Genomic DNA, 15,098 nt, shown 5'->3' on the forward strand with positions numbered 1-15,098 from the left:
TAGGATGAACTATTCATATTTGGCTAAATTCTGCCACACAAGACCATAACTCAATGTCTAATGGCTGCTTTGAACACCAGGCTTCTGTTCTAGCATGCCTTGTGTAAAATATCTGGGGTTTCATAAAATAAACAGTGACAACGCAAGATGTCGGGCTGACGCTGGCACACAAGTCACTTCAAATAGTTTATTTACAATTTCTTTTTAGGCTTAATTAATCCCTTTCAACAGATGAACCATTAAGCAATACACCAAACTTTCTACATTATAGAGGTGTCATGACAACTGATATGTGGGTATCTAGTTGCTCTAAAACTTTAGAGATGCAACCATTGGTTGTACTAAAAGAGGATCCATCTCTAACCTGCGGACATGCAAACATGAACTACTGATATAAACCTGTCAATGACACATTGACTGAAGGATGTGGGAAGGAGGCAAAGCATGGTTACGATTACTAATGTCCAATGGACCTTATCGTCCTATCCTCTGGATCAATATGGCTCATTATTTATCTCAGGGTGCAACGAGAAACGTGTTCTCTTTCTGTTGAGATTACGCCCTCCATGTGTAAAGAAGAGCGAGCTTGAAGGTGACTGATGTCCAGATAATGGCCACCACTGTCCAATGAGGGGGGACAATGATTCGACAAGGGCAGTTTGGACAAATGACCAGACGAATAACTCTGTTAAAACAGTCCGCTTCCATCTTATTATAATATTGAGTGCAGAACAAGAGGAAAGCACTTTGAGTGTTAATGTAATGTTAATGCAAATGGTCAACATGACAAATGTGATGTAATCACAGGTCTACGCATTTAACTGTGACCAGTTAAGCTGCGGGCTGCCTACTTTTATATGACCGCTTTTTAGGCTGAGTTCATTGAATATTTTTTATTTTTTTGTATTAAGACTCAAAATAAATCCGAACATATCAACATTGGGAATAAAAGAAAAGAAAAATACTTGAAATAAAACTTGACTTCAGGGTAAATCCACCTCATAATCCCATCTCAAGCCATCACTCTCCGTCTTATAGCGACTGATAAGGCCCGGCTTTAGCATGACTGTTGCCATGGAGACTTTGTCGTTACTAGTGAATGGTATGTGCATTGTGTGCAACTACACCCTTGGTGATCATTTGCAGGCCTAAATTTAGAGCTGCTACAAGTGACATGGGAGCAAGTGACATTATTCCGTCCACTTCAAGGAGAAATGTTGCTGTCTCACTTCCGAGTCCTCAAGGATTCTCCTTTGTGTCAGGCTCTAACCTGCTTCTTCGATGCTTCAGGCTGTAATCACCCGTGGTTTCCAGTCAGAAACCCGTAAACCTGAGAAAGCCAACTCAGCGTTGGACTCAATTTTGTCAAAAAATAAATAAAATAAAAAAAATAATTACATTTATAAAGAATTTCTAGTCAATGCTCCAGCTACAGTATTACCACTGTTTATCTCTCCATCCATCATCTATTGACATGTTCTCCAGTTTACAGGATGAGAGTTTATATATATATATATATATATAATATATATAATATTAGTTTTCTATCAAAGCTAAACAGAAATCCACTGTTAATACTCAAGCTCAGTTTTTACTTTAGTTCAACTGGTACAGACAAAGTTGGGAGATTTGTAGTAATTTAAAATTTGTCTTTATCCATATTTTACTTATCACAGTACAAACACAAAATCTTACCAGTTTCTAGTGCAAATATCTGAATATGAATATTTATTTTAAATATTAACATTAAATATCAATAAATACTGATAAAGATATTTTGTTCAGTGTTTCCCTTGTTTTAAGTGAAAAAGTATACTAAGACATTTGCTCTAGAAACTAGACAAAAAACAGTAACAAGGCAGGCAACAACATTAACAAGCAGGCTTAACGTAAGTATTTGTCTTGGCTATGATTCAAGATCACCTAGTAGTTGTTACATTTTACACTAAAGCATAAATGTCAGCCACTTCGGGAATGAGAAACCACCCAAGTAAACGGGACATAACCTGTGGCAACCTAGAAAATCTGTGAAGTTTATTGAGGTAATACTGGCAACTTTATTCTGCTTGGTGTAGAGAGTCGTATGAAAAGGATCACTGCTCATCTGAACTCATTCCCTGGACAATTTCCTTTACAATTGTTACATTAATCCAACAGCCTGGACCACGCGAAGAAATGACCGACTGACTTCTCAAATGAAAAAGGGACCGACTGACCCTGTGATCCCTGTGGACGCGCTGCTAATAGGGCTGAAAACTCAGCACACTAACAAGTATTTGAAGAGAGATTCTGTTTTCTGGGAAAACACAGTCGTTCACTTCTTTCTGCAACTAACTACATCTATAGCATCCGGTACTCTTGAGTTATAGAGAAAGGAAGTTCATGCCATTCAACATTCTAAAATAATTGCAGATCATTGCAACAGTGATGACATCTTTTAGGTTTTCCCAATGCTTCTGGTTATTTTGCTGATAATCTCCCAGATTTGATTTAGGAGCCTCAGAGGGTGTTGAAATCGAACATCCAGGTTCTGATATATTAGGCTTTTATCTAAAAAGTAGATTGTTTCGGTCACATGTATTGTGACCAATAAATCTGAGCATACATGCCATGCCCTACGCCTCAGGATAGTTGAGGTTTGAATAACAGCGTTTGTAAAAAAAAGTAGAGCTGACAGAAGATAGCTCTGTGCAACAAAGTTTCAACTGAACAGAATACAATTTGAGGTTCATACAGCCACTTTGACTTTTTAGCCTGATCTGAATAAAAGTAATAGCTCAACTCAAGGCACTGTGGCATAGATTGAGTAGTCTAAACTTTCTTGATAAAATTATGTGATCTTTGGATTTAAGCTAATACCAAGGATCTGTTTGTTTAGAGTGGCTTGGGTTTTCAGATTGATGGAAAAATACTGTATACTCACAGAAATAAAATTCATCGTATAGGAAACAATTCAACTTCAAACACTCGTGTGGCATGAAGCAGGACCTTGGAAATGCAATATTTTCAGATTAAGATTTCAGATTGAACGCAGGTTCCGTTTTCACAAAATACAAACAAGAATCGGATTTTAGCGGTTGTAGGATTTCTCTTTTGTGTTTGGTAAAAGACCACAAGTCTTTTCTCCTATTGGCATTAGACTTGTGCGTTTGTTTTGGTTGTATTTAACCTGAATGCCTTGTGCCACAATCTACTTCCTGCTTTGGAGCCGTCTTCTGTAAACTTAGCATTTTACATATGCATTCGAACCGTGCCATAGTTTTCTGCAACCGAACCGAGATGTAGGTTTGTAAGTGGATCAACATTTGTGTTCTTGGTCCATATCAGACTTCGCTTACGCAGCCATCTGCTGTTAGTTTTAAACAACTAGATCTAGTTTTACCCAATCGCTAATATTTGGCTGCAACGTTTGTAATATGGCACCTTGATCATGAAGAAAGTTACGCTATGAAGCTTACTCAAAGCTGTCTGCATCAATGTTAATAACCCCTCTGTTTGTTGATTGTCCTGGATGAAATTCATTATGAGAAATTGAGTTCAATGGGAGAAATCCCAGATTAAGCACTGAAGGGAGATGAGAATCAAGTGGAATTGGGCAATAGCTAGTCCATACATACCAGGTTTGAGGCCTGGTCTTCCTGTAAGGTAACTGTATAATAAAAGCCAACTCTGTTGAAACAATGTATAACTTTCATTGTATATTAAACTAATAAAAGCATTCTGGCTTTGAACACGTATACTAAGCCCCTGCTTGTCCTCACAGAGTATAAGTCAATTTGGATCGCTGTGGGAGATCCAAATCACCAATGGGAGTCTAAAGAATCCATGGCGTGACAGAATTCTGTCAGGGAACAAATCCAGGTTGTTCCCTGACACTTTAAGCACTCTTTAATTGGATGCAGGTCCGCCAATAGCTCGGACAGAGCTGAATGGATTGACGTTATCAGTGTCTAGGCAGATAGGGTGCAGCTGCACAGGTTATTTCTCAATACAAAAAAAAAAAGCCGGCGTGTGAGGTAAAGCAGCGATAGAGACAGAGAGGGGGAATGGAGGGAGATGGCATTGATAAGGCAGCCACGTGAGGAAATTCGCCTTTTTCCTGTGGACGCCAGGCGTTATTTATAAACTTATCTGCTGTCGAGCGAAATCAGGAAACGTTGGTGGCAGTCGCCCCCACCCCCCGCAACCCCCAGCTGTGAGAGAGATGAGTTTTAGATAAAGCTACACCTCGATCAATGGGACTCGGTCATACCCTGAGCATCTTCGCACCGCGTGCCGCTGCAGCACCGTGTCGAGTCGCAGGAATGAAATCATTGGCGGAGCTCCATCCATCCATCACAATACCAGTAATCTAGTGGAGGGCAACACGGGTGGGAGACGGAGAGCGATGGCCAACCAGAACGGGATTAGTATGTCATATGAATTCTGGCCTCTCCCTTATGTTTGCTAACCATCAGCGTTTCTGTCCGTCCAGCAGACTCTGCTCCTCTGCATGCGTCAGGCATGTGACTCAGAGTTGAGAGTGAAGGAAATGTGCTGGAATGGTGGAGGCTATTGGAACCCTGGCAAGGTAAACAAGGAGGGTGTCAATCAGCAGGTCTGTGGAGTGACTGACAGGCTTGGAAGGGTGGTAGAAAGTGGAGGTGCTGCTGGGTCAATTTTAGGGATTTAACGGAAGCTGGAATGACACAACCCCAACGCTCCCTCCCTCCTTTCACTCCCTTCCTTTCTTCCTTCCTTCCTCTCGTCTTTTCGCTCCGCGGAGACACGCCACTGCCACTCTCTCGGTGGTTGCCACGGAGAAAAGAGGTGGGAAAACGCTGTCTAACTGCAGTTGGGTTTGAGGGTCATTTGAAGAACATAAGCAGGGAAGGTGGAAGCAGAGAGAGAGCTCTGTTTTCAGCTCATGCCTGGGAACAGGAGTCCTCTCTCTCTCTCTTCCTCTCTACACATTCCCTCCCCTTTTGCCACACAACAGCTAAATCAATAGAAATGACAATGCAGTTGGAAGGTCATTCGTTAGACCGAGCGATCTCTGTGGTGGAATGTTTGCCGCTGTGCCGCCAAGGGGAGCGAGTGGGAAGACAAATCTGCGTCCCACCAGTGCTTCCTGCCTGCGCGTCCTGCTCTGGGTCCAGCTGGAAGACCCAACAGAACTGTCACAATTCCCCCCTCATACCCGCCAACACCAACCCTGTCTCCTGCCCAAACATCAACATGCAAAATGGAGATGAACGTCGCCTTGCCGAACAGGACGCATGCTAAGTCTTGTTTACACACACACACACGTACGCACACACACCTCTTTATGTAAACAGTTCAGGAATGAGGCACACGTGTTAGACAACAAAAATCTACAAAATACTTCTTGTCAGATAGTTCCTGCATGTTTCTTGCTGCATGTTTGATTCTGCTGGAGTTGTTCACAGCTGCAGAAACCAGTAGCAGCTGCTATTACTGCTGCTGCATGGAAAAGGCACAAAAAAGACTGGAGGTACATTAACACGCAGCGCTCCGAGTTTTCTGCACGTTACTCACAGAATATTCGATGGTCCCTTTGGGTCTCTGGAACGACATGCGCCTCCCATCCTTCTTTTCTGGAGTCTTCTTCTGGCCGGTATCTGAAAGCAAACGAGGCAAGGTGCGCATTACATTCATGTTCCTCTCTCCCCCAGCTTGTCACAAGCTGCCGTTTCCCAGCCCCGTGGGTAGACAGCTCATTCGTCAACAGCGAGCGGACGAGCCAGCCAGCGATACGAGCTGCGAGCGAGCGCCGGACCCCTCTCTCTCTTTCTCTCCTGCTCCGTTTCTATCCAGCTCTCTCTCTATCGCGCTGTCCTCTCCTTGCTCTGCCTTCCTTCCTCCTCCCTCTTCTCCTCTCCTAGCCCAGCACATAGCGGACCGACGGCCGTTGAAAACGGTTCACCTTGCCTTCTTTCCCCTGTCGCCAGTCCCAACTGAAACAGCTGACTTCCATCGGGGGAAAGGAGGAGAAACGATTCAGATGGGAAGAGGGGTACGCTACAGCTGGGGAAGGGAAGCAGCAAAGTGGGGGTTGAACCATCGGGAGGAAGGAGGATGTTTGAGGTTGTAGGGGAGGGTTCAGTGCTATACGTGCTGCTTGGGTAATGGAGGAACGATACAGGAAAACAGTTCATGAAGAGGTGGGCTGTAGGCGTTGGAAGATGTATTGATTTAAAAAGAAATCAAGTTAATTGGATTAAGTGTTTCAACCCTTTTGAAATCACCATTAATCGCGAGGAATTCTGATTAATCTAAATACATTTTGGTTAATCACGATTAATCAAACTAAACTCTGATTAACTGAACTAAACTGTAGTTAATTGCATTAAATTGTGATTAATCAAAATTACTGAAATATTTGTCAGCTAGTTTACAAATCAATTTATTGGTAACTGACAAAAGGGCATAAAGTTCAACAGATTTAGAGCAGTAATTAAGCTAAAATTGTACAAAATTCTTATATATAATACATTTAAGTTCAAGTTTTCTTTTACAAAATGGGACTATATGTTTGAACCAACGTTTATATGCAAATTCATATTATAACCAGGTGGCCAATTTTTATCTCTAGTCCAACTTGCAGGTTGATATGAAAGCACATTTTTTATCTGAGATAAAGATAACAAAAAACAACAAAAACGCTCCATGGTCTGTTCTGTTAGGGTGAGCATTTGTTACATAGTTTATGTGATTTGCATTGACCATTTAAGAAAATCTAAGAAAATATCACTTGCATAATAATTTGGAACAGGGTGTAGAAGGAATAGAACGAGGACCTGCAGATGATAAATGGGTTACTGGTGATAGAAGATGATAGAAGTGGGCTGATGGAGTAGGAAAATGGAGATGAAGGCTGAAGGAGGGGGAAGGATGGAATATTGAAAGCTATGAGAAGAAAGACTGAATGAAGCAAAAGATGCACCAGAAGATGAAAGAAACCGCAAAGAGACTTCTGTGAATGGAGAAGCTTTTCCTTTTTCCCAAGGGACTGGCTTTGGTCCACAGCTTCTCCTAAAGAAGAATTTGCCTCAAGGAATAATATAGGTTGGGACATCCCAGATACAAAGTACTGACCCACAGCCCGGCCTTCTTCTGCCCATCTTTAAGAATTCCCTTTATTTGCCATTGTCTTGTTTTTGAGCCACACACATATACGTAAGGAATAATGACTCATACACCAGTGCTGCTATTTCTGGGACTTGGGACTGCCTGGCAGAGAATGAGAAAGGGAGAAAGGGATCAGAGCTGATTCAGGTGTTATCAGAGCTGTTAAAATACCTTGGGCTTACTTTCCTAAAATTAACACTGGGGCATCTTTAGAGCTGAATCATCACTGGTTAACGGTCGTCATTTTCACAATTTTTTTTCCTCATCATGTTAGCTGACTTTTCAACTTTGCATATTTTCTAAGGGTTTTCATGACATTTTCAAATCTGTTCAGTAATTTAGCTCATCATTGTAGGCAGGAGAAAGACATAAGTCGTGTGTGTTGAGTAGGATGCGTTTTTAGATGCGTTCTTCACAGACACCGTCAAGAAAACTGAATATTGCACAGTCCAGAACATCAAAATAAGTTTCATGAACATACCAACATAAGTTTGTCTCATATCTCTGTTTTAGTTTTTTGATTGTGAAAATTTGACTGTTTTCATATATACATAAAAAACTATTTCAGAAATCTTGCACAAAGTTCTCTGTGACTGCAGATTGATGTTGAAATCTTCCACTTCGTTAAACATGTTTTTAAAAGAACGACAGGAGCAGAAAAAAACAAACAAGAAAACGCACTTTTATTTTAGTTAAGATCGTTCATCTTCAAGTACAATATTAATTACTTTGACATCTAAAACACTTAAGACTTCTCAAATGTGAATATGATAAGAAGATGTTTGTTTTTATTCAACACATGTCTATGTTAACACATGTATGGCCAAGAACTATGTATGTAATATCTGGCTGTTTGAAAAAATGCCAACGCTGGGCAATGTTATTTCAATACCTCAGCCTTATCAGCAGGTATGTAGAAGCAATAACTGAGACTGAACCATTTGGGATAATGAGGAGGTGCATCGACTTGGTAATTTTAATCTAAATTACTCATTTTGCTAATAATTTCTGTAAATAATTATTTATGGTTACTCATAGCAAAACCAAGTCCCTAATGTTGCAAAAAAAATGGCTTCGCTTATTGCTTTTTACTTATCAACCAAATATCAAATATTTACCTGATACATTACTTAGATGCATAATTGTAATATATTTCATGAATAAATGCACTTTGAAGACGGGTTACTTTGTGCTATGACCGCTTATTTCTCTGTGTAATAAGATCTTCATTTTAACTTTAAATAGCTTGTAGTGGTATGAATATTTTGTGTTGATCAAACGCACAGTGTATGCACAAACCGTGAGTATGTGCCAAATCAATTATTCAGCATCCAAATGAAAACCTTGGAAGAATGATTGCTTTCCGGAAGAAAATACATAGCAGGGCTGCCGATTGGGAACGATCGGTTTTGTGCTGCTATTTGGAGGCGACGCGTCACGTCTCTGATTTCACGCTGCCTTATTCCAAAATATAATCTGAGCGAGTCTTTTGTTTAACTGCGGGTCGCTCCAGTGCAGCGGATAGCAACTTCCAGCCCAACTTAACGCTTTTGTTCTCACCGCAAACACGGCTTTTAACTTGAAGCGCGCTCTACTTAAGTGGGCGCACGTTTCAAAATAGCTGAAATAACAGAGTTGGGGCAGCGGGAGGAAGCAGGCTGAAAAGAGCCAGACAGATGGGCAGTGGAGGAGAAAAGCATATATGCATTAGCAGCAGGGGTGATGGAACATGGTGATTCTGTGATTTGTCTGCAATTAAAAACTGACCCACTGAAAAATATCAAATTCTGTGCTCTGCAAGCTGCAGAGCACAGAAAAAGCCTCTTGAAGTGGAAACAGCTCAGGTTTATTGTTGCTTGAAAGGAAAGCCTGTTGCACTGCTTCTTTCCCCTGCTCAAAACTTAACACACAGCTTCAGCTAGAAAAACTACTGATCAGGTGTGAAGTCTGGGTTTAGTGATGAACTCTGACCTGAACCTCCGGAAACACAAACACCTGTGTTGCCTATTTGCTAGATGATTTTGTTGACAAAATGTAATGTTTATTTCTTATGTCATAACTGGTAACTACCATATTTTTAAGGTGTAAAGTGCTTTGAACTGATTTGTTGCTGAAGTGTGCTGCGAATAAATTTGCCTTTTTTTGTTTTTAACAATAAAAATACTTAAATTTTTCTAAAAGGCCAGAGCATTTGCTTTCTTTATTTAGACAGACAAAGAAAAGTTTGAGTGGTGGTCAGCATATAAGGGTCACTAAATTGAGTGATTAAAAGATTTAGTGACTGCATTAGGGTCACAGTATAGTGCCCCCTTTGAGTGCAAGCAAAGAATCTGATGCCCGGATTGGAGATGAAAACTAATTCCTATCAGAATATGTTGATCACTCTGAGTCAGGTTCTGGTTCTGCTGCAGGTTTCTTCCTGTCTGCAAACTCAAAATGTGGGATTACTGCAAAGTCAAAAACAAGACACAAGCAACTCTCCACTAACTCAACACAATCTGCAGGGTTTCAAGAGCAAATGATGACATCAGCAGATAATTTTGTTTAACTTCTTTTAAATTTAATAACCTGCACATGAACACAGATTGTATCCACCTTATGCAATGCATCACAATCACAATTCGGTCGAAATGCCAAAGTCGGAAGCAACTGGAGTATGCAGAGGCCACACAGGACATACATGATGAAATACGCCGCTGGTTGATGACAGTCTTGATAATGCAGTTATATTCGCTCAACCACACAGTGGGTAAGAAAAACAGAAGAAGAAAAAAAAAAAGATAAATCTTTACCGAGGTGAACGGAACTCCCTAGTTATCCAATTTGTTGCTCACTGGAGTAAAACAACAGTTTCTCCAGCCTGTGTCATTTCCAATAAAAGCCTTTCTGAGTGGCTCGTTAGCGGCTGAATTACAAGAAGGGGGCGGGGGGGTCAACTGTGAGAGGGAGGCTTTGAGACTGGCACAGAGGCTGAAAGAAGCTGCTGTGTGTCAGGGAAAACAAAGACCGCGTCTCATCAAGCTGGATGGGCTTTGTCGCAATCCAGCAGCTCACTTCTCACTTCCTGATCCGATCCTGGTTTAGAATTCGAAACAGGATCTCTGGCTTTAAAAACAGTGAGAAATCTAATGTTCAGTTCGATTGAATGTTTTCAAAATACACTTTCATAAAAGAGTGATCTCAAGGTACTTTGGACAACAAAAATCAGAATAATACAATACAGGTAAAATTCATTTAAGACTGTATACTGTACACTGAATTTATTACAGTTACTGAAGATAAATCAGAATATTACCAATCAGACACTAATATCTGTATCGGTGGGGAAATTGGAAAAAAAAATTCTATATCAGGTATCGGCAACAGAGATTCAAAGACATAAGGGCATATCTATTAAGTCCAATTCTAGGCTTCCTGCTCTAAGCTACATGCATCATACTTTAAGATTTATTTTACATGTTATATGTTGCATTCCTAATTCCACTGACTGAACAAATTACAGCTGTATTTTTATTTTATTTTGTTTTTTAAATGATAGACAACCCTGACCATCCTCTTTATGAGACTGTCTAAGAAAACCAGAGTGTGTAAGTGTGAACACAGACTGCTACAGGATCTTTTTTCTGCTCCCAGCCGTCAACATCTACAGTAACTCTCTGAAGAGTTCTGAATTAATATGAGCTACAACGGCATTTAATTTCCATTTGGGATCAATAAAGTATTTTTGAATCTGAACTGAATTTTCCATGTTTGACCAAGCTTGTGACGCTATTGGGAGTATTTCAGTGAGATATATCGGTGCAGTTATCAAATACATTTGTAATTCAGTACATTTCTGTCTGTTTAAAAACAGGAACATTTTAAGTCGATTCAGCTATTTTTCTGTCTCAGATCGGTAAACTAAATCTCAGATATCTGCATCAGTATCAGAAAAGAAAAAAGTGGATCCGTGCTTCGCTAATCAGAATCAGCTGAAATCAGTTTTTACAGTTATTAACTAATGATAATCTGAATGATTCTGAACCAATACAAGATGGACCCACAACAACCATGACAAAAAAAAAAATCCTGCTGTGTTTTGTAGCCACGCAATCTGCTGAGCATGAATCATGGCAGCTAAATATACAACCCCCCCTTCACTTTGTAAACAGCCATGAAAACCTCAAGCAGGCGACTTTATGACAAACATTCCCTTTTGGGTCTGATAGAATACACAAGCAGCCAATTTCCCCGCGCTGCCTTGTTCCCCCTGCCTCCTGGCTGTATCCAGCCAGCCTTCCCCAGATGGTATTTTTAGAATTCCTCCCCTTTAAACAGCAGAAAAAAGCTCTGCACCACAGCCGTGCTGAACAGGTGCTAAACAACTTCGCTAAGAACAAATGGGGCCTTCTCTCCAAAGTTTGCAATCCAAGGAGGGACAGTGGTGAGCTTCTCAGTGCCTGAGTGAGACTGGATCTGGTTTGTGGACTTCAGCGTCATCAAAATCAACCCAGACATTTTTTGCATCAACATTTTTGAAGACAAAATATTGATGAATGTATGCATTCATACATTCTGGACACAAACTGTTTAGTCTTTCACCTTCAGGTCGACGTTACACAGCACCATTTGCAAAAGCCATCAACTATAGGCAGAGTTTATAATCCCAGGCTATTGTGGAACAAAAAAAAAAAAAAAAAAAAAAAAAACATTTGCGTGATTACAACCTGTGATTTTAACTCTTACAATCTTTTTTGATCTGAATGATTCTGATCAATCAATCAATCAATTTTTATTTGTATAGCACATTTCAGCAACAAAGCATTTCAAAGTGCTTTACATCATTAAATTATTACCTTTCTGGTAGAAACGCTATTTTAGGCCCATTCTATTCCTTCCATCTTATTTAACATGGCCTACAGCTACAGGTGTTTGCTTTCCTCTGACAGGTGGAAGAGGGGGCAGCTTGGCTCTACAGACCCCAGGAAACAAGCTTTGCCTTCAGCATCTAATGCTATTAAAGGTGGTGAACAGCAGCAGCCCTGCTGGCACAGTTTATAATTGCCTGTAAAAAACAGGAACCCTAAAGCCATGTATACATATAAAAAAAAAAAACTGAATTAGTTCACCATTAAGTTCAATCCCAAATCCAACAAGGCGCAGGTAGAGCAATAATATCCCTGCTTCACAACACAGAAAACATCATGGCTTTACCGTTTATTCCCGAGAGACGTCAGAGGATAAACGGCGTGCTCCAGCGTTTATTGGTTTAAAAAATGTTGGATAAAAGTGTGAGCCACGGCATGAATCGGACGTCACACATTTACTGCGTGTCCACTTGGTTTTTAGTGGCGATTTAATGAGCGTTTATAGCATTTACGACTGTAATGTCATTCAACTGGGAGACCTGAGGAGACATTAGGTCTAATATTGCTGCTGGTGTTAAAACTGGGGTAGATGAAACATTTCTCTATACTTCACATGTGGCTCCAGTCCAACAGAACCAGCTCTGTCAATAACGTGCTTCCATTTAAAAGGCTGCGGTTGGAATATTTTACACCACCAGATCACAATAAAAGCAAAGCAGCAATGCTTTTCTATAAACTTTGTAAAACCATAAATATCTCCCAAGGTGCAGGAAAGCAATTACACATACGAATGCTCCAATTATCTATAAAAGCGATGCATCACACTAACAAGAGTAAATAATGGTCGTTATCAATAGCTTCGGAGAGCTTTTGAGCGTAACCCAACTGAAGGAAAGGGCAAAATGTATTCAATAAAGTGAGAGGTGCAGCTATGAAGCAGCAGCTGGTAGAAGCAGCGACGTTGTGGTGGAGCCGTCTACTGAAGCGCAGGGAAGCACAAGGAGACGGGAAGCCGCAGTTTGCCAACAGTTTCAGGACTACTAAGCTCCACGTTACAGAGCCGGCCCACACAGAGCGCCACTCGGCTTTTATTAGAAACTTTGCTGAGTTGCACTTTTTGTGTGTGGCGAAATGTGAGCGGGATCCCGCGTCAGAACAGGAGGAGCTGGATCTGCCCCGTCTCCTCATTAACGCTCTTCCCCTGTCAACTGATCTCACCCCCCGTTGTGTTCCTGGCTTACTTCTTCTTCTTCTTTTTTTTTTACACAGCTAGGTGAACTTTGTTTCTTTAGCACCTTTGTTTCAGAAAATCATTCACATACAGAAAAGTAAACATTTTTCAAAACATGAAATTGAAGCATGAGCATGTCAGAAATGCTAATAAACAGAAGGGACCTTAACTTAAGAAAATTACAGCTTTGGAGTCTTTTTCTCTCTGTTGTTTTTTTTTTTTGTTAAAGTCCACAAACTATCGCTATTGCTTCTTGCCAGTCAGCCATGTTTGTTTACTCTGGAACTCATGTTTGGTCTTGAGAGGTTTTGTGAGATTTCCCATCTCACATTTGAATGTTGGTGAGTGAAATCGCTTTAGGTGTGGCTACGACGACACACACTGTATGTCCAAAACCTGTTATATCTTAGACTTTTTTAAGCGTCACTCGTCTCTCAGGTTTTGAAGATCGGGTGATAAGTTTCACATCTTTCCGTGTGAACCGGGCACAACAGGAAGTCTCAATGCTCCACAGTGAATTCAAACTAAGTTGACTAAAATTTATATTGCCGTTGGAAAGTGTCCACAAATCTTCAACTTTGGATTTATTTCAGAAAAAAACTGGAATCAAACACCATCCCCAGATTGATCGTCCCTGTGCATTGTTAACTGTGGCATGCAAACCTTCATTACTCATTCTCTGTTCTTCCTACGTTTAAACACAAACATCTCTGCCAAAAAAATGAGACGAGAGCAGGCGGTAGCACACAGACAGGAGACCCAGACTTGAACTGGAACCCCAAGGAGTTCCTTTCAAGTTCGATCTTAACCAGTTCTTCCCAGCTGTTTTTTTTTTTGTTGGGAGACATCCTACTTTTTGAGCAAATTAGCTTACATTCACGTCATATATTCATTGGTAATATATTTTTATAAAACCCAGCTGATATAACATTTCACAGTAGTTCCTATTCCCTACCTCTAAATATATGACGGGAAGTTGGCAGCGACACGATGAATGAGAGAATAACCTGAAACTCTGTCAGGCTCACTACAACAGCTTGTCCTCCATAATTAAAAACTTTTGTCATCATCCTGCTGGAAAATGTTCCTTCCATATTGAACCACGGCGAATCATAGTGAATCACACAGGATTACTGAATCAGCCTGAAGTACGACACGTGTAAACATCTGTAAAACATCGTCTCCTGGAGAAGCATGTTGTATGTCAAACTACACAAACGGCTGGACTTTAACTCTTCATTCCGGCTTCTACTTAATGTCTGGGCTCTGCCCTCTGGTCTCATCGTGTTAAGCAGAGGAGGCTATTTTAATTAAAAATGCATCAGTGAACAGTTTATGCAAACTTCTTTAATTTACTTACTGGAAATGATTTTACTTTCATGAACAAACATCAGAGCTTGGTGCAGGCAAATTTTCCTCCTGACTTCATAATAATCATTTAGTGATTTATTACATTGTACATCTGCATATCACATTAATAGCCTCAGTGGTGCTGAAGTGGAACAAACCACCACTTAGTCTACCATCATTTGCAGCCTTTAATTCAGTTCTGTTTCGGTACAATAAGGAGTTTTGAAGGCTGACTTTTATTGAAGCAGGTATGCGACAGTGGATTTATCAGTAGCCATTATGTATAGCTTTGGGGTTAGCTCGGTATAACAACATGACTTTGCTTCTACTGTGAATACTTATATGACCTCAAAAACCACAACTGTCTGTTTTGATCGTTCAAACACAAAATATACCTTAGTATGAATTAACATGCACAGTGGAAACCATCTTGGAACTATCGAAGAAGCTAATATCCACTCTCTTCGTTAGATCCGCTCTTAGAGTTGATGATGATGAACAACCGTTCATCATCAAGGAAAGGTTGATAACGATCCAGG

At 40.5% G+C, this 15,098-nt stretch overlaps 1 protein-coding gene across 3 annotated transcripts in view; it reads right to left on the minus strand.

Annotated features, from left to right (window-relative positions):
* oxr1a (oxidation resistance 1a) overlaps positions 1-15,098 on the minus strand; it is a 148,896-nt gene that overhangs the window by 37,748 nt on the left and 96,050 nt on the right. For all 3 annotated transcript variants that reach the window (XM_055041779.1, XM_055041775.1, XM_055041776.1), the window contains one exon: positions 5,539-5,621. In XM_055041779.1, the coding sequence (XP_054897754.1) occupies positions 5,539-5,621 (83 nt within the window). The remainder of the gene's footprint in view (positions 1-5,538; positions 5,622-15,098) is intronic.

This window comes from Poeciliopsis prolifica, unplaced genomic scaffold (assembly GCF_027474105.1).
Source record: "Poeciliopsis prolifica strain line A6 unplaced genomic scaffold, Auburn_PproV2 SCAFFOLD017, whole genome shotgun sequence".
Classification (NCBI taxonomy): Eukaryota; Metazoa; Chordata; class Actinopteri; order Cyprinodontiformes; family Poeciliidae; genus Poeciliopsis; species Poeciliopsis prolifica.